Source organism: Acomys minous (genome assembly GCF_964271855.1).
Source record: "Acomys minous genome assembly, chromosome: 15".
Classification (NCBI taxonomy): domain Eukaryota; kingdom Metazoa; phylum Chordata; class Mammalia; order Rodentia; family Muridae; genus Acomys; species Acomys minous.
In genome coordinates, this window is record NC_140497.1 from 69,834,443 (window position 1) to 69,856,895 (window position 22,453).

General features: G+C 40.6%; 1 protein-coding gene and 1 long non-coding RNA gene across 2 annotated transcripts; one reads left to right on the forward strand and one right to left on the reverse strand.

Moving 5' to 3' along the window:
• The first annotated feature begins 608 nt into the window (after positions 1-608).
• Positions 609-20,590, forward strand: LOC311584122. The gene is made up of 3 exons (XR_014774789.1): positions 609-674; positions 747-810; positions 20,551-20,590. It is a non-coding gene; the product is annotated as an uncharacterized lncRNA (long non-coding RNA).
• Positions 3,524-19,340, reverse strand: LOC311584101 (UDP-glucuronosyltransferase 2B31-like). Its single transcript, XM_084758189.1, has 6 exons — positions 18,553-19,340; positions 16,025-16,173; positions 12,491-12,622; positions 9,562-9,649; positions 8,823-9,042; positions 3,524-4,487 (listed from the first exon to the last, which is right to left on the reverse strand). Exons 1-6 carry the CDS (start codon positions 19,274-19,276, stop codon positions 4,208-4,210), a joined length of 1,593 nt encoding a protein of 530 aa, XP_084614315.1. The 5' UTR covers positions 19,277-19,340; the 3' UTR covers positions 3,524-4,207.
• Positions 20,591-22,453: the final 1,863 nt, after the last annotated feature.

The following is a 22,453-nucleotide window of genomic DNA, read 5'->3' on the forward strand; positions in this document are numbered from 1 at the left end:
ATCAGTGATTTGCCACACTATTTAATGATTTCAGGTATATGATTCATTCAAGTGTAAATTTTCAGCTAGTGTGCTCATAAGGATTAAAACGGGGTATATTTCTATTATAATCACTGACACACCTGTAAAACTCTCGAAATTGGTTTTGGTTAGCATTATAACTCTAGTGTTTTATAACAAAATGGATTTTAAGAAGTACCTTTTCCCCAGGAACAGGGCCAATCAGACATTTTTATTATAGTTGTTTGTTGTATTCTTCTTAAACGAAGGCAGATATGGAGTAAACACCTGTTTTGTTACTTGATTCTTGGAGTACACATATGCTCATTTTTGCAGCTTTGACAGTTTTGTGTCCATTTGAGTTTTCATGTTTTAAAACTTAGCTGTAAGTTCTCAAGGTGAAAGGTAAACATTGTTTATAGCCATTCTGCTTCAGTGTCCTCAAGTTGCACTCAAGTTGATCTTCTGCACAAAGCTCACATGATACATGGAAAAGCCTCTGTAGTAGTTGATGGATAACATCCTTTAAAGTATGTTTTTCAAGGGAAGAATGAAAACAAGGGTAAGGAAGGTTTAATTATAATGCCATAGTGAGAACATAGAATTTGATTTACTAAAATGCTTGATGTTTGAACAGGGTATTTAAAGGATCCTCGATACCAGGAAGTTGACAGGTAAGTTGGGTTCACTCTTGCTTAGCTTTGAATTGCATTCTTGGAGCTAGTTTATGAATGACCTGAATTTAGTTTCACAAATCTTATTCCCAACAGACAATTTTCAGGAGTTCGAGGAGATGTATTTTTAACTGGGGTAAGCAATAAATTTTACATACTTAAAGTTAGGGTCTGATTTGTTTTGTATTCCATCCATTTTAATTTATTATTGACAATATCATCTTTTATTTTAGACCTACAATGATTATGTGAGAGAATTTCATTACATGGGACCACCACCTCCTTGGCAAGGAACGGTTTGTATTGCTCTGTTTCTGCATTACTGTATCCATGAAAAGACTTAAAATAATTGGTTAAGATGAAAGAGTTTAGGTAATTTTGTTTATGCTAATAATTACGGGCACAATATAGATAAGTATAAAGCATACCATGGTAGCATTTAGTGTAAGCTCTTCCCTGGGTGTTTACATTTCTTCTCTCATCTTTCTTTAACACGTGGACCCAGTTTCATGATAACATCTGTTTACCTCACTCATAAAGTTCATTGGCCATTCATTTATTCTTTGGCTTATCAGACAGATATTGAGTAGTTTGCATAAGGAAGTGTGCTTACTTTGCATATATGTTGCTAAATGAATAATTCTGTCTATTTCATATAGTTTAACCTTCAGTCAAATGGTGTCAGTTTAGTAGGGCCATGCAGAAGATACATTGACTAAATTCATGTAACGTTTCTAATTGTACCTGTGTGAAAATTAGTATAAATTTCAAATAAGAGTGAATTGAATCCTGAGTTTTCCTTTTCTGTTTTCAAGGAAATTTGATGTTCTTATGGGATATTCTGAGATGTCCAGACTATCTGGAAACAGATCCCAAGAAGTGAAACTTGGTTGCGGAATCACCTCTGTGCTTCTTGTTTCCCCGTTTGATTTTTAAGTGATCCTAGGCCTTAACTTTCCTTTGGATCCACTTGAAGCAAGTTTCACATGATCCTGTACATACAGCTTAAATTTGAAAATTCTTTGAGTCTGAACTAGGAAGATGAACTTGACACTCAAGTAATGTATCTTGCGCCCTTTATTAATTTTATAATGGCACCTTACAATCACACTTAATTATTGGTGTTTCTGTGGGCGTATGCATGACATACACAGATGTAGAAGTCCTAGGGATTGAACTCAGGTCGTCATGCCTGGCAGCTGCTGTTTTTACATGGTGAGCCATCTCAACATATTGACATTTCTTAAAAAGTTTTATTAGTTCTTGGACTTTATTTTGAAGAGAGATGTGAGAGTCACTGACTTTAGAGCCGAGGGCACTACAATTGTATCTTAGCTATGTGTACACTTGTGTTATGACACTTTCTATAGTGTGACTGTCGGCTAGTTGTTTATCCTCTTGCAATCTGGCTTTTCTGTAATTTAGAATTAATATAAATGTGCTCCGTAAAATGCCGAATAAGTATAATATGCTAAGGGATAGTGCTTTGGTTTTAGTAAGCACCCTGTATTTTAATTTCTGCTAGAATTTAAATGATAAAAGTATTGAGAGAGAAACTCATTAGATCTTAGAGTATGCCTTTGCTATGCGTATTTTCACTTTAACAATAAGGCTATTTTGGAAAGGAAAAGTAAAAACTACACTGTTCTGGAACCATGTAGTTGACACATGCTTAGTATTTTCAGAATGATATGGACACTAAGAGGGGATTGTTTTATTTTTATTTAAATTTTTTCTTTTGAGACAGGGTTCCTCTGTATAGTTTTGGCTCTCCTAAAACACAATCCATAGGCCAAACTCACAGAGACCTGCCGGCCTCTGCCACTGGAGTGTTGGGATTAAAGGCATGGCTCACCACCACCCAGCTCTAAGTGTAGATTTTTAAAGGACTACATTAACCTGTGAATTGAAGTTAAGCCTGGTAAATTATGGCAGTGTAACACATAAAGTACAGGAGTTCTTTAAAGATGTGTTTATTTTTGTTTTATGTACATTAGTGTTTTGCCTGCATGTATGTCTGTACACCATGTGCATGCAGGAACCAGGAGAGGGCTTCAGATACTCTGAAATTACAGATGGTGATGAGCCTCCTGTGGGTGCAGGGTATAATATGCAAATCCTCTACAAGAGCAAAAAGTCCCTTTTTCCCCCCATAACCACTATGACTTACTAAAGAAACAACAAGGACTCTGAGACCCTGGTTCACCATTATTACACGTTTAACATAAGCCCAGCACTAGATGCCCTTCAGGTATCTCTGATTGTAACTTATTGCCTCAATCAACAGTAATCTGCATTTCACTTGGATCATGAAATGAAAACACAGGAAGGTGTTTGGCCCAAGCCACAGTATTTCTGTGGAGAGCTTGACTCAGGACCTGGGTGGGTGGGTGGGTGGGGGAGCGGGAGGGCAGAGAATGCCTTTCCCCTCTGCCACAACATCTGCACACACATATGTCCAGCAGTGGCTTCACTATAGACATACAGACCACATGCTATTACCCTCACTCTAGCTATGACCATTATGGAGCATACAGTGGTCTCTCAGGACCTTCCAGAAACCCATATGGCAAGATGAGAGAGGTTGGAGGAGTTAATGCCTGAATATGCCACCATAGTGCCCTCTTGACAGGAACCAAGTCCTCTTTCTTCAGCCTCAGTCAATCCCACTGCACTAGAAAAGTCACAGTCCCTTTCCATCATGGGAATTAGAGTATTAATGAAGTCTGGGAGAAATTGTTCTCCCCAAAGAAGACCCTCCGATACACACACACACTAACACACACACACACACAGACACACACACACACACACAGACACTTATAAAACAAAGAAACAGAGGCCATAAATTGGAAAGAGAGTGAGGTGGGGTACTTGGGAAGGGTTGGAGAGATGAAAGGAAAAATGATAAATTTTAATTACAAACTTATAACACACCCACAAACACATATACGTTAGAGGTAAGGAGTTGTTTCATGTAGAACTTAGAAAATAACTCTTCAATATTTATTATCCAATGAGGGCTAGCCTGCACTGGTATGAAATCATTATGTGGTCAGTTCTAATAGGCATCAAAACCTAAGTTGCTGTTAACCACTGAGCCATCTCTCTAGCATCACTGAAGTATTTATTGTTTGTTTGTTTTTTGCTTTTTCAAGATGGTGTTTCTCTGTGTCAACCTGGCTCTCCTGACCTCACTTTGTAGACCAGGCTGGCCTCGACCTCACAGAGATCCACCTGCCCCTGCCTCCCTGAGCTCTGGGGCTACAGGTATGTGCCACTGCATCTGGCAGCACAGAAGAAGTTTTAAAGGAAACACTAATATCGTCTGATCTTCAGTGCTTTCTAGGTCTTTGAACTGTGGCCAAAAATATTTCTAACTTATCATTGAGTATTACAATTCTGAAAGCGATACTGTGATTTAGTGAGACTCGGAGAGGAAAGGTTGTCACAGGATAAAGAGTCCTGCTATCCTGGCTTCCCTTGAAGCAATGGCCTAGAGGTGGTCCATCTGTTATTCCTCTGAAGTGCAGCTACTGCCTTTTCTTCTTCCTTCCAGCTTTGGTAACCTTCTGGCAACCAAAGAGACAGCACTTTGTGATGAGGAACAGTACAGTCACCACGCAGGCCAGCAGGAACCCGATCACATCCAGAGAGTGGTACTGGACCCAGCTGAGGTTATAGGCTGCAACACGAAGATGCTTGGCTCCTTTGTGGCGCATGACAAACTCTATCCAGAAGACGGCTCGGTCCAGGGGCTTCACGGGCTGTTCGTGGTGAATTCTGGATAGCCGCATGGCATTTTCCTTGTAGCTAAAGAAAACAACATTGAGAACTATTAGTTTACTTTCTGCATCAAGCCCATGGACTATTCAAGGAAAACGTCATGAGACTCAATAGATTGAGTAGGAGAATGGCAGGTGTTTCTATTTGGGCATGTTTGGAAGATTCCCTGGAGGTTGGCATTATCTGAGAGGGATTCTACCCAAAAGTGGAAGGAAAAGTCATTTGGGGAAGTAAATCTTTCCAGCAGAGCAAACCTATGTAAGGTGCTCCAAGCTCTGCAAGGGAGGTGGTTCAATGTAATTTGAAGATGATCACATTGATTCCCTTGAGAAGAAATGCTGTCAACATCCTTTGAAATCTCAATAAAAACAGTATTGATGATTAAAAATGGGTAACTATAAGAAAGGGACATATTTTCCAAAGATGACATAAGGTTGAGATGTAGGTCACTGATAATCCAGCTAGGATGCTCAATGGCCTGAAATCAACCCATAGTGCTAAGCACAGTAATGACAAGGATGCAGAGGACGCAGAATTTTCATCTTTAAAAAATGTATCTGTTCTCTTGTGTTTGTGTGTGGCACCGGATAAGTGTCATGCCCCATGTGTCATGTGTGGAGGTCAGAGGAAAATGTATTGAGGTCAATTCTCTGTTTCACAATGAAGTTTCTGGGGGATTAAATCAGGATTTCAGGCTATTCAGTTGCACCAGGGCATGGAATTGTTACTAACATAAGTGAGTGGGAGTACAACTTAGTCCAGCAACTCCATAAAGAGTGTGGATTTAAGGGACATATTGAAATCAGAATTTCCCATGTAGACATCCAGTTAGACCAGCACCATTTGTTGAAGATGCTGTCGTTTTTCCATTGAATGGATTTGGCTTCTTTGTCGAAAATCAGGTGAGCAAATGTGTGTGGATTCATCTCTGGGTCTTCAGTTCGATTCCATTGATCCACTAGCCTATTGCTGTGCCAGTACCATGCTGTTTTAATTACTGTTGCTCTATAGTACAACTTGAGATCAGGTATGGAGATTCCTCCAGCGGATCTTTTATTGTAAAGGATTGTTTTTGCTATTCTGGGCTTTTTGTTTCTCCATATGAAGTTGAGAATTGTTCTTTCAATATCTTCAAAATATTTAGTAGGTATTCTGATAGGGATTGCATTGAATCTGTAAATTGCTTTTGGTAAGATGGCCATTTTTACTATGTTGATTCTTCCAATCCACGAACATGGTAGATCCCGCCATCTTCTGATGTCATTTTCAATCTCTTTCTTCAGAGGTTTAAAGTTTTTTTCAAATAAATCCTTCACTTGCTTGGTTAGGGTTATTCCTAGATATTTTATATTGCTTGTGGCTATCGTGAAGGGAGTAATTTTTCTAATTTCTTCCTCTGCCTGTTTGTCATTTGTATATAGGAAAGCTACTGACTTTTTTGAGTTTATTTTGTATCCTGCCAATTTGCTGAAGGTGTTTATCAGCTGTAGGAGTTCTCTGGTGGAATTTTGGGGGTCACTTATATACACTATCATATCATCTGCAAATAGGGATAATTTTACTTCTTCCTTTCCCATTTGGATCCCCTTGATCTCCTTTTGATGTCTTATTGCTCTGGCTAGAACTTCAAGAACTATATTAAAGAGGTATGGGGAAAGTGGGCAGCCTTGTCTGGTCCCTGATTTTAGAGGGATTTCCTTGAGTATCTCTCCATTTAATTTAATGTTGGCTATTGGTTTGCTATATATAGCCTTTATTGTGTTTAGAAAAGTGCCTTGTATTCCCGATCTCTCCAGAACTTTAAACATTAGACCCCTATTTGTCACCATGCACAAAACTCAAGTCCAAGTGGATTAAAGACCTCAACTTAAAACCACAGACATTAACCCAGTTAGAGGAAAAAGTGGGGAAGAGTCTGGAACTCATAGGCACAGGAGACAACTTCCTGAACAGAACACCAACAGCCCAGGCCTTAACATCAACAATTAATAAATGGGACCTCATGAGGCTGAGAAGCTTCTGTAAGGCTGGTGACACTGTCAAGAGAACAAAGCGACAGCCTACAGACTGGGAAAAGATCATCACCGACTCTTCATCTGACAAAGGTCTAATATCCAAAATATATAAAGAACTTAAGAAATTAAACACCACCAAACCAAATAACCCAATAGAGAAATGGGGCGCAGAGCTAAACAGAGAATTCTCAACAGAGGAATATCAAATGGCTGAGAAACACTTAAAGAAATGCTCGACCTCCTTAGTCATCAGAGAAATGCAAATCAAAACGACACTGAGATTCCATCTTACACCCATCAGAATGGCTAAGATCAATAACTCAACTGACACCTCATGCTGGCGAGGGTGTGGAGAAAGAGGAACACTCCTGCATTACTGGTGGGAATGCAAACTAGTACAACCACTTTGGAAAGCTATCTGGTGCTTTCTCAGAAAAATGGGAATAGGGCTTCCTCAAGACCCAGCTATTCCACTCCTTGGAATATACCCAGAGGATGTACTACCACACAACAGGGACATATGCTCAACCATGTTCATAGCTGCCTTATTCATAATAGCCAGAACTTGGAAACAACCTACGTGTCCCTCAACAGAAGAATGGATAAAGAAACTGTGGTACATTTACACTATGGAATATTACTCAGCTATTAAAAACAAAGAATTTCCAAAATTTGTGGACAAATGGATTGAACTAGAAATTGTCATAATGAGTGAGTTCACACAGAAGCAAAAAGAGCTAAATGGTATATACTCACTTATATCGAGACACTAGCCCAAGGTGTACGTCCCCATGAAAAACTGTACCTACCAGAATAATGGGTAAGAGGGGAGGACATCCTATTGAAACTTTAGGTGTGAGAAGCCTGGGAGAAAGAGGAAATGGAAGGATCCAGTGGGTCCTGGAAAACTACAGGCGAGTCTGGGCCCTGGGGTCCTCCGCAAACTGTGGCAACAGCCAAGGAAAAAATAGGCAGTAAAAACCTTGAACCCCTACCCGGACTAGCCGATGGACATTCTCCACTGTTGAGTGGAGAAGAAGATCTAACTCTCACACAAACTCTGGTGCCCCATATTTGATCATGTCCCTTGGATGGAGATGCCTGGTAGCACTCAGAGGAAAGATAATAGGTCACCAAGGAGAGACTTGATACCGTATGAGCATATTCAGGGGGAGGAGATCCCCCTCAGACACAGACATAGGGGAGGGGAGTAGGGGGGGGAAGTGGGAGGAAGGGAGGGATGGGAGGATACATGGGATGGGCTAACAACTGAGATGTAATATGTATAAATTAATAAAAATGTATTAAAAAAAAAAAAGAAATCAGAATTTCCCCAGAGTTTAGCTTTCCTACTATTAGGAATCTGCCTAAAGAAATAGTAAACACCATAATTACAAAGACAACTTAATGTCCATGGTCTTTGCAGTCCTAGTCCTGATAGGTAAGGAGAGGAATTGATGAGGGACCCATTGTTGGTTGATGCATATGAAAAATGTGGTCTGAAAACATAGTTGAATATTATTCAACCATTATGCAGAATGCAATCCTGTTTTTACAACAACTAGGGTAAAACTGGTGGGTATTCTACTAAATCATATAAACCAGGGCCAAAAGGCAAACACTGCCCATTCTCACTACTGTGTGGACCTAGAAGCGGTGATTTCATAGAAGTATAAGTAGACCATTGGTAACTAGCATGTAGGAAGGGAGACAGTGTGTGGGGACAGAGGGGTCAGCTAATATATACATGCTGACCCGGGATAGCAGAATAGTAGGGTATTGAAAGTCAGTGACTGAATTAGAATTTCGTGTCCTATTGTAACTTATGGATCATAGTAGGTTTTTTCCCAGTATTGATAATAATGAAATTACAAATGTCTAAGAAGCTGGAAATGTTAAATCTTCATATTTGGTAATTACATATTTTATATATCTCTATATATGCATTTTATGCATAATTATTTTAATTTGGGCAATGATTGAGGATTACTGAAACAAAGTATAAGAGTTTCAGATATTTCAGTCATTGAACTGAAACAATTGACCTATTTTTAGCTTGATTGTGCTGTGATGTAATTTGATCTTATTTGTAGAAATTGTGTCCTTTCATTTAGCAAGAGAAAATGGTTTCTAGCATCAAAATATCCTAACTAAACTTCTTCTACAGTGAGTCTATAGGGTGGTTACAGTCTTAACTGACAGGTAAAGCATACTCCATGGTGTTTAAATAAGTTTTATGTTTATTGCTGTTGCTTTCACAATTAGGCTAAAGATCAGATGAATGCTTCTGTTGGCTTAGATAGGACCTATCTTGTCTAGTAACCATGTGAAGAAACTGTGTACTCACGAAGGGTCATTGGTGACAGTCTTCAGTGCAGTGAACAAGTCTGTACTGGACATTGTGAGAAAGTCCAGTTTAACAGCTGCTCCTTTGGTCTTCATACGAACAATATTATCATACTGGTCCCCAAACAGAGGAATGCCAACCACAGGGACCCCATGGTAGATTGCCTCATAGATGCCATTGGTGCCACCATGAGTTATAAAAGCTCTGGTTTTTGGATGACCTAGGAAAGCAGGAAATTAAGACAATGTATTAATCATAAGTCTAATTCAGGCACAAAACAGTGAACTGTTCTCTAGATAACATTATATGTCCGTGACACGCATTTCTCCTCTCAAGTCTTAGAGCAAGGAGCACTGCAAGCACACAGAGCAGTAAGAGAAGACCACATAGAGGAGGTGGAGTGTGGCAGTAGAAGGATTGTGTGCAATGGAAAAAGTGGGCAGAGCTTCACCCAAGTGGAGCAATCATCATGGGCAAGCACAGACTGTGGTTCAGGTGCATATGCTCTAAAGGAACAGTGAGGTCATCACTGCTGCCCTGCTTGTGATAGGTTGGCTCCAAGCAGCAGAGAATAAACATGGATCTGGCCATCTGGAATGAAAATGTACAGAATAGTCCCACCAGTTCCTTATCCATGTTCCTCAGGACTAGATCGCAGCCGTCATCACTACCTTAGTGTTGACACTGACCTTCCTGACAGCCATTCCTCATGCCGCCTGCGTGTCCTGGTGCTGCTTACCTAGAAGGTCATTCTGGGGGATCCACTTGTACAGACGGGTGTTGGAGCCCAAGATGTCTGGCTTCTTGCCTTCGAATCTCCAAAGAACCTGTGGAGATAAAGCTATCCTCTCATTCCTTTGGTCAAACATCAAGACAGTCACACTAGAGTTCTGTAGAGATTAAGAAATAATCCCTCAATTTATAATGGATAAAGACTGTGGTACATTTACACAATGCAATACTATCCATTTATCAAAAACAAGGACATCATGAAATATGCAGGCAAATGGGTGGAGCTGGAAAAGATCATCCTGAGTGATGTAACCATACCCAGAAGGATGTACAAGGTAAATATTCACATATCAGGGCATATTAGCCATATAATACAGGATAACCACATTACAATCCACAGACGTAAGGAAGCTAAGTAACAAGGAGGACCCTAGGGAGGTTGCTTAATTCTCCTTCAGAAGGGTAACTAGAGTAGAGAGTGAAGGAGTTGAAGAGAGGAAACATGAGGAGAACCTACTACAGGTATCCAATGAAACTCTCCACACAGAAAAAGATCAAAGCAGATGCTGAGTTTCCCAGCTAAACTTTTGGCAGAGCACAGTGAGTCCTATGGATGAGTTGGGGGATAGAAGGTCCTGGAGGGCACAGGAGCTCTATAAGAAAACCAACAGAGTCAACAAATCTGGGCCCATGGGGGCTGATGAAGACTGATGCTCTAAACTAGGATTATGCATGGAGAGGTCCTAGCCCCTTCAACTCAGATGTAGTCCGTATGCAGTTCAGACTTCATATGGGTCTTCTAGTAAAGGGATCACGGTCTGTCCCTGCCATAGACTCTGTTGCCTGCACTTTCATCACTTCCTCTTGGTGAGGTGCCTTACCACAGCGCAGAGGAAGAGGACGCAGGCAGTCCTGATGAGACTTGATGGGCTGGAGTCAGTTGGTAGAGGAGAAGAGCTCCCTCTGACTGAGGGCTAGGGGAAAGGAACAGGGGTGGAGGAGCGGGGGAGGGTGGGATTGGATGGGAGGAGATGAGAAAGGGAGCTACCTTTGGGATGTAAAGTGAATAATCGTTTTTATAGTTTATTTATTGGAATTTATTCAGATTACATCCAGATTGCTATCCTCTCACTTGCATCTTCCTCTTTCACTCTTATCCCTTCCTCTAGACCTCTGACAGAAGGGGACCTCCTCCCCATCTTCATGACTGCAGTCTGTCAGGTCTCATCCAGATAGCCTAATAAATTAAATCTGAAATAAAAAGAAAGGAAGAATGAAGACACCGTCTTCCTGTCTAATAGGCAGGCAAGAGGAGAGATGATGGGAACCGGGAAAGATGTCTGCAGCAAGGATGCCAACACTGCTCACACTTACACATTGATCCTTGTTCTTACCCATGTTCCCACCTGCCACATTTAATCAACAGCAACTCAGGCCACGTTAGATCCAGCAACGCCAAGCAGAAGAGTTCAGAAATGTGTGATTACAATTCAAGTTCAACCCTCCAACAGAGTTATTAATGTGTACCTTGATTTTGTTTTTTCCTATATACTTATAGCAATGTTTCATTTCCAAATTCTGTATACCAATGCTATTTGAGGTAGTTCACTTATAATCATGTTTACCATAAGATATTTTGTTGGTTTAGTCCCTTGTAGTGTGACATTGTCTAAGCTCATGGTCCCTTCAAGAGCAAGTCCCCAAGAGCCTCCCCATTTCAACGTTAAGAGGCTCAGTCCTGCAGGTGGATTTGGGGCTGAGGAGACCTGCTCTACAAAGGTTTTAGACTAGCAGAGGAAATATACTTGCATAAACCCATTTTCAATATAGACAATCACATTAGGCCAATATTACAAGTGAACATGATACTACGATACAAACCCCACTTAAAAACTTACATATTCTTTCTTGTTTCTATTTTTTTGACTTGTATTGAAAAGAGATATTTCATGCCATATCTTCTGTGTGTCGTTACCTCTCCAGACCTTGATCCTCTCTCCTCCTTCCAAACCCACATCCTTCCTTTCTCTCTCTCTCCTTAGACCACAAGCAAGCATCCAAATAATAGTTATAAAGTAATATAAGATAAAATAGAAACAAAGAATCCAGGAAAGCACAAATACCATTTTTAAACAAGTAATTATTTTTATTTTTCTGTGTGTGGTGTGCTTGTGTGTGTGTGTGTGTGCCTGTGTATGTGAGTATGTGTATGTGTGTGTTTGAATATGTGGGTGTATATGCACATGTGTGTATTTGTTTGTGTATGTGGAATGATGGTATGTGTACATGTGCATCTGTGTGTGTATCTATGTGAGTATATGTATATATGAGTATGTGTGTGTGGTGTATGAGTGTGTGTGTATATGTGTGCATGTGCGGATATGTGTGTGTGGTGTGTATGTGTGTGTATGTACGTATGTATGGGAAGTGTTGGTCTCATCTGATGCTAGGAGTACTTTGGATCCCATGTCATGAAGTCACAGGCAATTCATGAGCTGCCAGCCTCAGGGACTCAGAACTAAGTTCATGTCTTCTGGGTGAAGAACACATGTCTACAAGACAAGCTGGCTCTGCCAACTGCCAATTATGAGTGCTTGTTTATTGTTACTGGGCCAATGTAATTACTGGTTACAATTTAATAGTAATCCGATTACACTGTTGTGAGTCCAGAGTCCTCAGTTATCCCCCAAAGAAATAGACAGAGGGACACTGCAGATTTTTGGATCTGCCTATAATACCTCCCCAATAGGAAGTTCACACCTGCTATGTGTTTTCTTTCTGGACACAATGTTAAAAATCAAGTTGTTAATAAAAAGCCTCATCTACTAGTTGACATCTGTCCCTGGTAGCTTTGTGTCACCAAGCTTCTGCAATGAGACCTAGAGCAGCGCGTGACCATCTCTGTGAGGACGCATCAGCAGGACACTGTATCTCACCTTCTGTGGGATCTGGGCCAGGCCTGCTGCAATCACATTGGCCCTTTCTTCTGTTAGGTTACCCACCATGGAGCCCAGGGAAAACACCACAACACCATGTTCTCCGGAAGACTGGACAAAGTCTTCTATTTCCTGTTAGTGAAGTATCAGAGCATCACAAAGAGCAGCAGCAGTAAACATCCTGCATATGAACTGATGCCAACATCCAGGTGAAGGAACTGAGCACTGCTGTAAATGAGCAGAACAGTGGGTGCGTTGAGACTGTTCACACCCACATATAGGATGGACCGTTGGAACCTGTTGTACATGGCTTACAGATCTCAAGTCATACAAACAGCCCCATGTTGTTTTCATCTTGAAACCAAGATGTGTGGAAATTAAATCCAAAGTTCTCCTTCTCCTTCCCCCGTCCTTTAGGTACCAAATATCTGCTTTCTGTTTCTATTATTTTGACCAGTCTAGGTAGTTTACATAAGATATTCTTCTTATTTTACTTATCTCTTGTTTGCTGGCTCAGTTTCCTTAGTATACAGCTTTAGAGGTCATTCCCTGCTTGTCTATCACATAGGGTTTCAGTTTTAGGGACAATTCCTCAAATTTGCACACAATATATTTTTCTCTATAATTCTATTGACATATATGTTACAGCCCCTTTTCTTAGTTACTGTTCTGCATGGGAGAAGACAACATAATTAAGGTAACCTGTAAATCAACATATGTAATTTGGGATTGATTACCGTTTTTGGGGGGTAGTTTACTAACATATTTGTGGGTAGCACTGTGGCAGGCAGGCAGCATGGTACTGGATTAGGATCCCAGTGCTCAAGCTAATCCATACAGTTTCTTAAGGGATGCAATGGTCCTAACGTTAACCTACATTGTCATCAGTTGCAACTCAATGGAACTCTTATTTTTAGAAATAAATAGACTGCTGTTTAATAAAATTTAAATCCTTAACTGCGTGGCTCAGAAGCCTCAGTTCTTGTGACAGATTGTTACTTTTCTACCTTCATTTTTTATCTTAATGCAAAGACACACAAATAGCACTTTAGAACCCTGCGTGAAAAGTTTTATTTTAAGTGGTCCCTGGGTATGTCCTCATTCAGAGCACACTGCCAGGCACTGCCACGAATTTGTCACTCCCCAATCTCACTGTCTTATCTGTTGTCAAGGAGCTGAGGGAAAGGTGAGGGGAAACTCATTAGTACAGAAGAAGACAGCACAAGGAAGCCCTAATTCTGTTTTCAACATAAGTTAACATTATCCCTAAATCCTTTATCTCCTCTCTCTTACACCTACTAGCTTGTTCAAATCTCTCATATTTGTTCTCTTCAGGAGCCGCACAGAGAGATCATCAAGGTTGGTGGATCTGCATCCAAGGGGTCTCACACAAACTGAAGCACCAAATAAGGACAATGCATACAAAGAACCTAGACCCCCTTTTCAGACATAGCCAGTGACAGCTCACTCTTCACAGTGGGGAGGAAGGAGGGAGCAGGGACTGCCTCTGACATGAACTCTGGTGCCTGCAATTGAGTCACTTCCCCTCAGCTGAGTGGCCCTGTGGGCACATAGAGGAAGGGGATGCAGGCTATCAGCATGAGACCTGAAAGGCTGTGGTCAGCTGGTAGGAGAAAAGTGACCCCCACACCCACTCCAGAAGCCTAGGGGAGGGGAATAAGGCAGGAGAAGAAAGGAGGGTGGTGGGAACAGGGAGATAAAGTGAGGGGATAACAATGGGCATGTAATATTGATAAATTATATTAAAATGATTAATTACAAAAAGTATCTTGCTTTCTTTCTTCCTGTCTCTCCCTATCTCTCTGCCTCGCTCTCTCTCTTTGGGGTACCCCTTCTCCCCCTTTCCTTTTCTCCCCGTGCTCATTTAATAAACTCCTTATCTAATAGAGAAAACTCTTACTTTGGCAGAGATATAACCAGAGAATATTACTACATTTCAATCCTCATTTTACCAACTTTAATAACTCATTCATTTCAGTTTCTTCTGGCCATACAGTTCTGTATGTTGTGGGCCACTCACTAGAGCGTGGGTAACCTATCAGTAGTCATATCCTTAAAGGCATTGCCTCACATTCATTTAGAAGCCATCAACAGTTGACCCGCTCAGTAAGTTGGACAGGTTCTTGAGCCCCGACCCACTCCACACAAGCATGCTGGCTAACACACTCTCGGGCAGCTCTTGTGAAGGCAGCCACAGGCGCTGATGGAGTTCACTAGTGCTGGGGCCTGTCATATCCAGAGGACAATGCCTCCTCTGATCTTGTCCATCGTATGTCCCTTAAAGTGTGTCTACTTCCTACTACACATTGTCTCTGACCCTTGGGGGAGAAATTGATATAGATATCAAAGTAGAGGACTTGACAGTCTCTTATTCTCAGTCCTTGACTGACTGACTGAGTTTCTGCACTGTCTACTGTACATTACATCAAAACCTTCTCAGAGGAGGTGTGAGAAGCTAGCTGATGTACGTAGGGAGATATTAACTAAGAAGGCATCCTGCTAGTGCCCCCATTAAACAAAGTAATAGGAGTTGGTTCATTACTGAGGCCCTCAGGCTCGCCAAGCATATGTTCATTTCCAGATATATAACACTGGACATGGCTTTCCTCCTGTGTGGGAGCCTTAAATCTCAACCCCTATCACTTGGTTCCCCATAACACTCACACTGCTATTGTACTCATGGACAAATCTTGCCACGCCAGTCCTTGTAGCTCACTGGGTTGATATCAGGGGAAGGCAGTTGATGAAGATTTTCACCGCAGCCTACGCAGCACATTCCATTGCTACGAGAAGTAGAAGCAGGAGGAAGTGTCCTAGTCAGTGTCACCTGATGTCTTTCTTTTTTATGATCAAAATGTGTCATGTCCTCGGCATCAGAGTCCTACTATGAAAGCATAGTGGGTAGTAGGGGCAATGAAAACACCCACCATTGTTTTAATAGTCTGGACCCTTCTGGCCAACACCCCCAGGGGCTGCATTCTGTACCTTGAATTAAGTTCCTTTCTTTTCTGAGAGAGTCTAATCCCTTATATAGGATAAGCAAACTGTTTCCCTTATCTTGCTCCATACGTCCTCTTTACTTTTACTGCCAGGCAACTTGCCCTTTTCTCCTTGTTAACAGTGCCATGGTCCTGTTATTCCCCGACAGTGATTCGTTAAGAGTAGAACTGCTGGTGATTCTGGGTGAGCCTGTGTACCCTTTGTGTCTCTGTACACTCAGCACTTCCTGTGGGATGTACCTTTCACACTATCTGTATTCCGGTGTGAATCACTAAAGATTTCTCCATGTTGTGTTGTAGTCTAACTATGCCAGCCCTTAGAGCCCCACAGGTTTGCATAAAGGAAATGGAGACTTTTGTGATGGAATAGATTCAGGAGTTTCCACTGGCTGGTCGCTATACTGGTCTCCTATGCCTCTCTGAGTTGGACACAAACATCCTGAAAGAATAAAAGATGATCACTCTTGCTGGATATTCAAGGCAAACAGAAGCAAGCAAACAAGAATATATTTACCCTAGGCAGGGGCTTGGCAGGTCTGCAGTGGAGTCCACCAACAAAATCAAAATTTGGTAAGAGAGGATGAGGAAATTCCAAATCCCAATAGGTTCGAATGAGCCATATATCTGCCTTCCCCATAGTCTCTGTGAGTGTCGTGGGTCTTCCTAGGAAGAATCAGAAGAGTGAAGGTATAAGATGTGACACAGTGTCAGGTGAAGGTGAGTATGCCAGGTAACCTTCTGGAAGCACTCTTGATAATGCAGAAAAAGATGTTGACATGTCTAAGTGTGGGAGATGAAAAATAGTTTGTGTGTGTGTCTGTGTGTGTGTGTGGTTGTGTTGTGTACATGCACACGTAGTGTTTGATATGATTTTGGAACATATATGTTGCTCATACTTAGGCTTAGAGATGTACAAAATCACTGTGTGAGTGGCTTTGAGAAGACACCATATCTGTAACTCACTCTGGCTCGGTAATTATGTGTGTGACATTGAAATACAATTAAATGCCATTATCTATGAACAGTGCCCCTCATACTAAGGGAATCACCTTTCCCTGGAACTCTCCATCTCCTTTGCAATATTGAGCAGCTGGAAACTTGATGTGTATTCCTCTAAGTGAAGTGGGAATTTGTGTGCTGTCTTCTTTTGTTTTGAGATAGTTGGATGGAGCCCAGGCTGGTCCCTAAGTTACTATGTAGCCAAATTGACTTTGAACTTTCGATTATCTTCCTCCTCATCTCAAACGAAGGGATGGCAGGTGTGTGCAGCCTTGGCCAGTGTAAAGATCTGTGGAGAGTCTGTTTCAGCATTTTAGTTTGAGACAGGGTTTTACTATAAAACCCAGGCTGACCTGGAAGAGAAATTGTGAGGATACCTGAGCTCTTTGTCCTGGTACTGCTCGTAAACTACGACAGACTGTACAGTAATTAGGTATGTCTAAGTTTGTTTCCAGATAATAAAGGATGAAAAGTCTATACAAATTTTTCTCTTAAAAAACGACACTGTTTAAAACTCTGTGACTAAAATTCCCATGTTCATACTTCAGCATTGTTTGATTTTAAAAGGCACACTCATTCAAGTGTGTGGTTTTGTGTGTGTGTGTGTGTGTGTGTGTGTGTGTGTGTGTGTGTGTTTGTGTGTGTAGAGGGCATAGGTCAGAGGACAGTTTGTAGGAAGGCATTTTGTCCTACCACTCCTTAGGTCCTCTGAATGGAGGAAAGGTGTTCAGTTTCTTGGCTGCATGTAGAATTATCTGGAGCCATTCTCTGGAACCATTAGAAGTTTAAAGAAGAGTTTTAAACACTCAGTGAGGGAATATTGATTTTCTAAAATTTTGCATTCAGAAACTTGGGTTGTCTTGGATAGAGATAATGAACTTACAACTATGAACAAATTCATTATACAAAGACAGGAAATATTTCAAATTTAAATAAAACAATGAGCAGAAATTGGTATTTTCCCCAGGCTCGATAGGTAGTTGGGCTTGCAATCTGTGTTACTCCTCAGTCCTCAGTTTGCATGTCTGTCAGCAAAGAAGACATTCTGTGAGTTTAAAACAAGCATTGTGGTGTCATCTGGACAGCTCAATGGGTTAAAGCCCTGGCTTTGCAATGGTGCAAACATGCTTCCTTTCTCAGCATATGTGTAAGAAGGCAAAGAAAGAAGAGGCTCCACACTTTGTCTTCTGACTTCCAGGGTTATGCAGTGACACATCCTTCCAGTCAATATACTGGTTGATAATGACAACAGTAGCAGCAGCAGCTTCAGCAACAACAATCATAAAAACCACCCAGGAAAAGTGTTTTAAAGAAGTGAAATAAAGTAGGCAGTAAATGGTTTTGTTCTTGTGTAGAGAAACCCATATATATTTCTTCTTTTAAAAATTTCCAAATATTTTAAAAATTTTTTCCTTTCTTTTATTAATTTATTCTTGTTACATCTCAATGGTTATCCCATCCCTTGTATCCTCCCATTCTTCCCTCCCTCCCATTTTCCCCTTATTCCACTCCCTTATGACTATTCCTGAGGGGGATTACCTCCCCCTGTATATGCTCATAGGGTATCAAGTCTCTTCTTGGTAACCTGCTGTCCTTCCTCTGAGTGCCACCAGGTCTCCCCCACCAGGGGACATGGTCAAAGGTGAGGCACCAGAGTATGTGAGAAAGTCATATCCCACTCTCCACTCTACTGTGGAGAATGTTCTGACCATTGGCTAGATCTGGGTAGGGGTTTAAAGTTGTACTGTCTGTATTGTCCTTGGCTGGTGCCTTAGTTTGAGCGGGACCTCTGGGCCCAAATCTGCCTATCATAAATATTTCTTGGTGAGTATGCGCCTTTGTGAAGTGTTCTGTGCAAGTCAGAGACAAGCCTTTCAAATTTGCCATTGGAACAGAGACTATTTTACAATACTTTGCATTTGGCAGGTAATGTCACAGGTTTCTCACCATTTTACTTATGAGTGGGCTCTCTTGTTCTCTCAAGGTCACCTTCAATGACACAGCCAATTGAGAGTGCTGTAGTTAAAGGGACACAGCACTTACCTAAGACTTCACTGTAAAGCTCATTCCACTTCTTCTCATTAAATGTCTGGAACCAAAAGTCAAAAGAAAGCATGTAGATGACACTGTGCACTCTCTCTATGAATGTCATTCTGTCACTCAGTCCTGACATCGCAGCAGGCACATAGGACGGAGGCAGCGGGAGTCCTCCACTGTACTTTTCATAAGTATTGCCAGGAAAGAAGCGGAGACTGTAAACCAAGGGTATCTGGAGAATCTCAGCCAGCAAGTCACCACAGGGGACGAAGGGGTCTGCTACCATGACATCAAAGCTTGATTTCTGTAGTTTTATCATGAGGTCCTTGTTAAAAACCACGTCTCTGCAGAGGCTCTCATAATATTCTGATTCTCTCAAACAAATTTCTTGCCACATTGAAAGGTATCTCCAAAACGATTGCCTTGGCAGCTCATAAATGATCTTGTTGATGGTTTCCACAAAAAGTTTCACTACCTCATCCATGGAATAGGATGAAGGATATGTCTCAAACTCAATAGCAGATGTGTTGTCGACCTCGTAAGAAAAGAAAACTGACGGTCTCAGAACAGTCACCTCATGTCCCTTCTTCACAAGCTCATCTAGGATTGCCCTTAAGTTGAGCCAATGGCTGAACTCCATTGGCCACACCAGCACCTTCCCACTGTTGGCAGCTCCAAAGAAGCCACTCAGCTGTAGCAGGAGCAGGGCTGCTGTCATTTTCACAGACATCTTGGTTACATTCAGAGCTTCCTTTCAAATGCCGGTCACTCAGTTCTTGCAGCTAGAGAAAGAATAATACGCAATTAGTTAATGTATAACTTGTGCCCTTGAAAGCAAATACACATAGGATAGTCACAGCCTCTGAATGGCAAGTGCCAAAACCAAGAGGCAGATGTGATGGTGGGAAATGATTCCTGACTCTGTGTCCTTGAATATATTAGGTACTTGGAGGACCCTGGAGAGTAAGAGCTCTCTCACTCTTGCTCCTAATGTGGCTTCCCTGATAAAGAACCTCAAGTAAAGACATAAGCGTCTCGTTACATCTTCCTTTTAGTTTTCAGTTCAGTGTACTTTCCTGTGAGTGCTGGAGACATCAGTGATTTGCCACACTATTTAATGATTTCAGGTATATGATTCATCCAAGTGTAAATTTTCAGCATGTGTGTTCATAGGGATTAAAAAGGGGTATATTTCAATTACAATCACTGACATACCTGTAAAACTCTAGAAATTGGTTTTGGTTAGTATTATAACTCTAGTGTTTTATAACAAAATGGGTTTTTAGAAGTACCTTTTCCCAGAAAAGGGGCCAATCAGACATTTTTATTATAGCAGTTTGTTGTATTCTTCCTAAAGGAAGCCAGATATGGAGTAAACACCTGTTTTGTTACTTGATTCTTGGAGTACACATATGCTCATTTTTGCAGCTTTGACAGTTTTGTGTCCATTTGAGTCTTCATGTTTTAAAACTTAGCTGTAAGGTCTCAAGGTGAAAGGTAAACATTGTTTAAAGCCATTCTGCTTCAGTGTCCTCAAGTTCAGATGTTGCACTCAAGTTGCTCTTCTGCCTATAACTTCCATGATACATGGAAAAGCCTCTGTAGTAGTTGATGGATAACATCCTTTAAAGTATATTTGTCAAGGGAAGAATTAAAAAAGGGTAAGGAAGGTTTAGTTATAATGCCATAATGAGAACATAAAATTTGATTTACTAAAATGCTTGATGTTTGAACAGGGTATTTAAAGGATCCTTGATGCTAGGAAGTTGACAGGTAAGTTGGGCCACTCTTGCTTAACTTTGAATTACATTCTTGGAGCTAGTTTATGAATGACCTGAATTTAGTTTCACAAATCTTATTCCCATACACGATTTTCAGGAGTTTGCCGAGATGTATTTTTAAGTGGGGTAAGCATTAAATTTTACATACTTAAAGTTAGGGTCTGATTTGTTTTGTATTCCATCCATTTTAATTTATTATTGACAACATCATCTTTTATTTTAGTCCTGCAATGATTATGTGAGGGAATTTCATAACATGGGACCACCACTTCCTTGGCAAAGAATGGTTTGTATTGCTCTGTGTCTGCATTACTCTCCGTGAAAAGACTTAAAATAATTGGTTAAGATGAAAGAGTTTAGTTCATTTTGTTTATACTAATAATTAAGGGCATAACGTAGATACATATAAAGCATACCACGGTAGCAGTTAGTATAAGCTCTTCCCTGGGTATTTACATTTCTTCTTTCATCTTTCTTTTAACACGTGGACCCAGTTTCATGATAACATCTGTTTCCCTCACTCATAAAGTTCACTGGCCATTCATTTATTCTTTGGCTTATCAGATGGATACTGAGTAGTTTGCATAAGGAAGTGTGCTTACTTTGCACATATGTTGATAAATGAACAGTTCTGTTTATTTCATATAGCTTAACCTTCAGTCAAATGGTGTCAGTTCAGTAGGACCATGCAGAAGATACATTGACTAAATTCATGTAACGTTTTTGATTGTGCCTTATGTGATAATTACTATGAATTTCAAATAAGAGTGAATTGAATCCTGAGTTTTCCTTTTCTGGTTTCAAGGAAATTTGATGTTCTTATAGACTATTCTGAGATGTCCAGACTACCTGGAAACAGGTCCCAAGAATTAAAACTTGGTTGTGGAATCACCTCTGTGCTTCTTGTTTCCCCGTTTCATTTTTAAGTGATCCTAGGACTTAACTTTCCTTTGGATCCACTTGAAGCAAGTTTCACATGATCTTGTGCATACAGCTTAAATTTGAAAATTCTTTGAGTCTGAACTAGGAAGATGAACTTGACGCTAAAGTAATCTATCTTGGGCCCTTGATTATTTTTATAATGGCACCTTACAATCACACATAATTATTGGTGTTTCTGTAGGCATGTACATGACATACACAGATGTACAAGTCCTAGGGTTGAACTCAGGTCGTCATGCCTGGCAGCTGCTGTTTTTAACATGGTGAACCATCTCAACATATTGACATTTCTTAAAAAGTTTTATTAGTTCTTGGACTTGAATATGGAGAGAGACTTGAGAGTTACTGACTTTAGAGGCAAGGGCACTGCAATTGTATCTTAGCTATGTGTTCACTTGTGTTATGACACGCTCTATAGTGTGACTGTCAGCTAGTTGTTTAACCTCTTGGAATCTGGCTTTTCTGTAATTTAGAATTAATATAAATGTGCTCCGTAAAATGCCTAATAAGTATAATATGCTAAGGGATAGTGCTTTGGTTTTAGTAAGCACCCTGTATTTTAATTTCTGTTAGAATTTAAATGATAAAAGTATTGAGAAAGAAACTCATTAGATCTTAGAGTATGCCTTTGCTATGCGTATTTTCACTTTAACAATAAAGCTATTTTGGAAAGGAAATGTAAAAACTACACTGTTCTGGAACCATGTAGTTCACACATGCTTAGTATTTTCAGAATGATATGAACACTAAGAGGGGATTGTTTTATTTTTATTTAAATTTTTTCTTTTGAGACAGGGTTCCTCTGTATAGTTTTGGCTCTCGTAAAACACAATCCATAGGCCAAACTCACAGAGACCTGCCTGCCTCTGCCACTGGAGTGTTGGGATTAAAGGCATGCCTCACCACCACCCAGCTCTAAGTGTAGATTTTTAAAGGACTACATTAACCTGTGAATTGAAGTTAAGCCTGGTAAGTTATGGCAGTGTAACACATACATTACTGCAGCTCTTTAATGATGTATTTATTTTTGTTTTAGGTACATTAGTGTTTTGCCTGCATGTATGTCTGTACACCATGTGCATGCAGTTCCTGAAGGAACCAGGAGAGGGCTTCAGAGACTCTGGAATTACAGATGGTGATGAGCCTCCTGTGGGTGCAGGGTATATTATGCAAATCCTCTACAA

Bases quoted from the DNA above. Each gene is read 5' to 3' on its own strand.
- LOC311584101 (XM_084758189.1), bottom strand. From the start codon at position 19,276: ATGTCTGTGAAAATGACAGCAGCCCTGCTCCTGCTACAGCTGAGTGGC. The intron at 9,650-12,490 runs GTGAGATACAGT...TTATCTCCACAG, and splicing joins TGGCCCAGATCCCACAGAAG to GTTCTTTGGAGATTCGAAGG. The intron at 9,043-9,561 runs GTAAGCAGCACC...CTGCTTTCCTAG, and splicing joins CCCCCAGAATGACCTTCTAG to GTCATCCAAAAACCAGAGCT.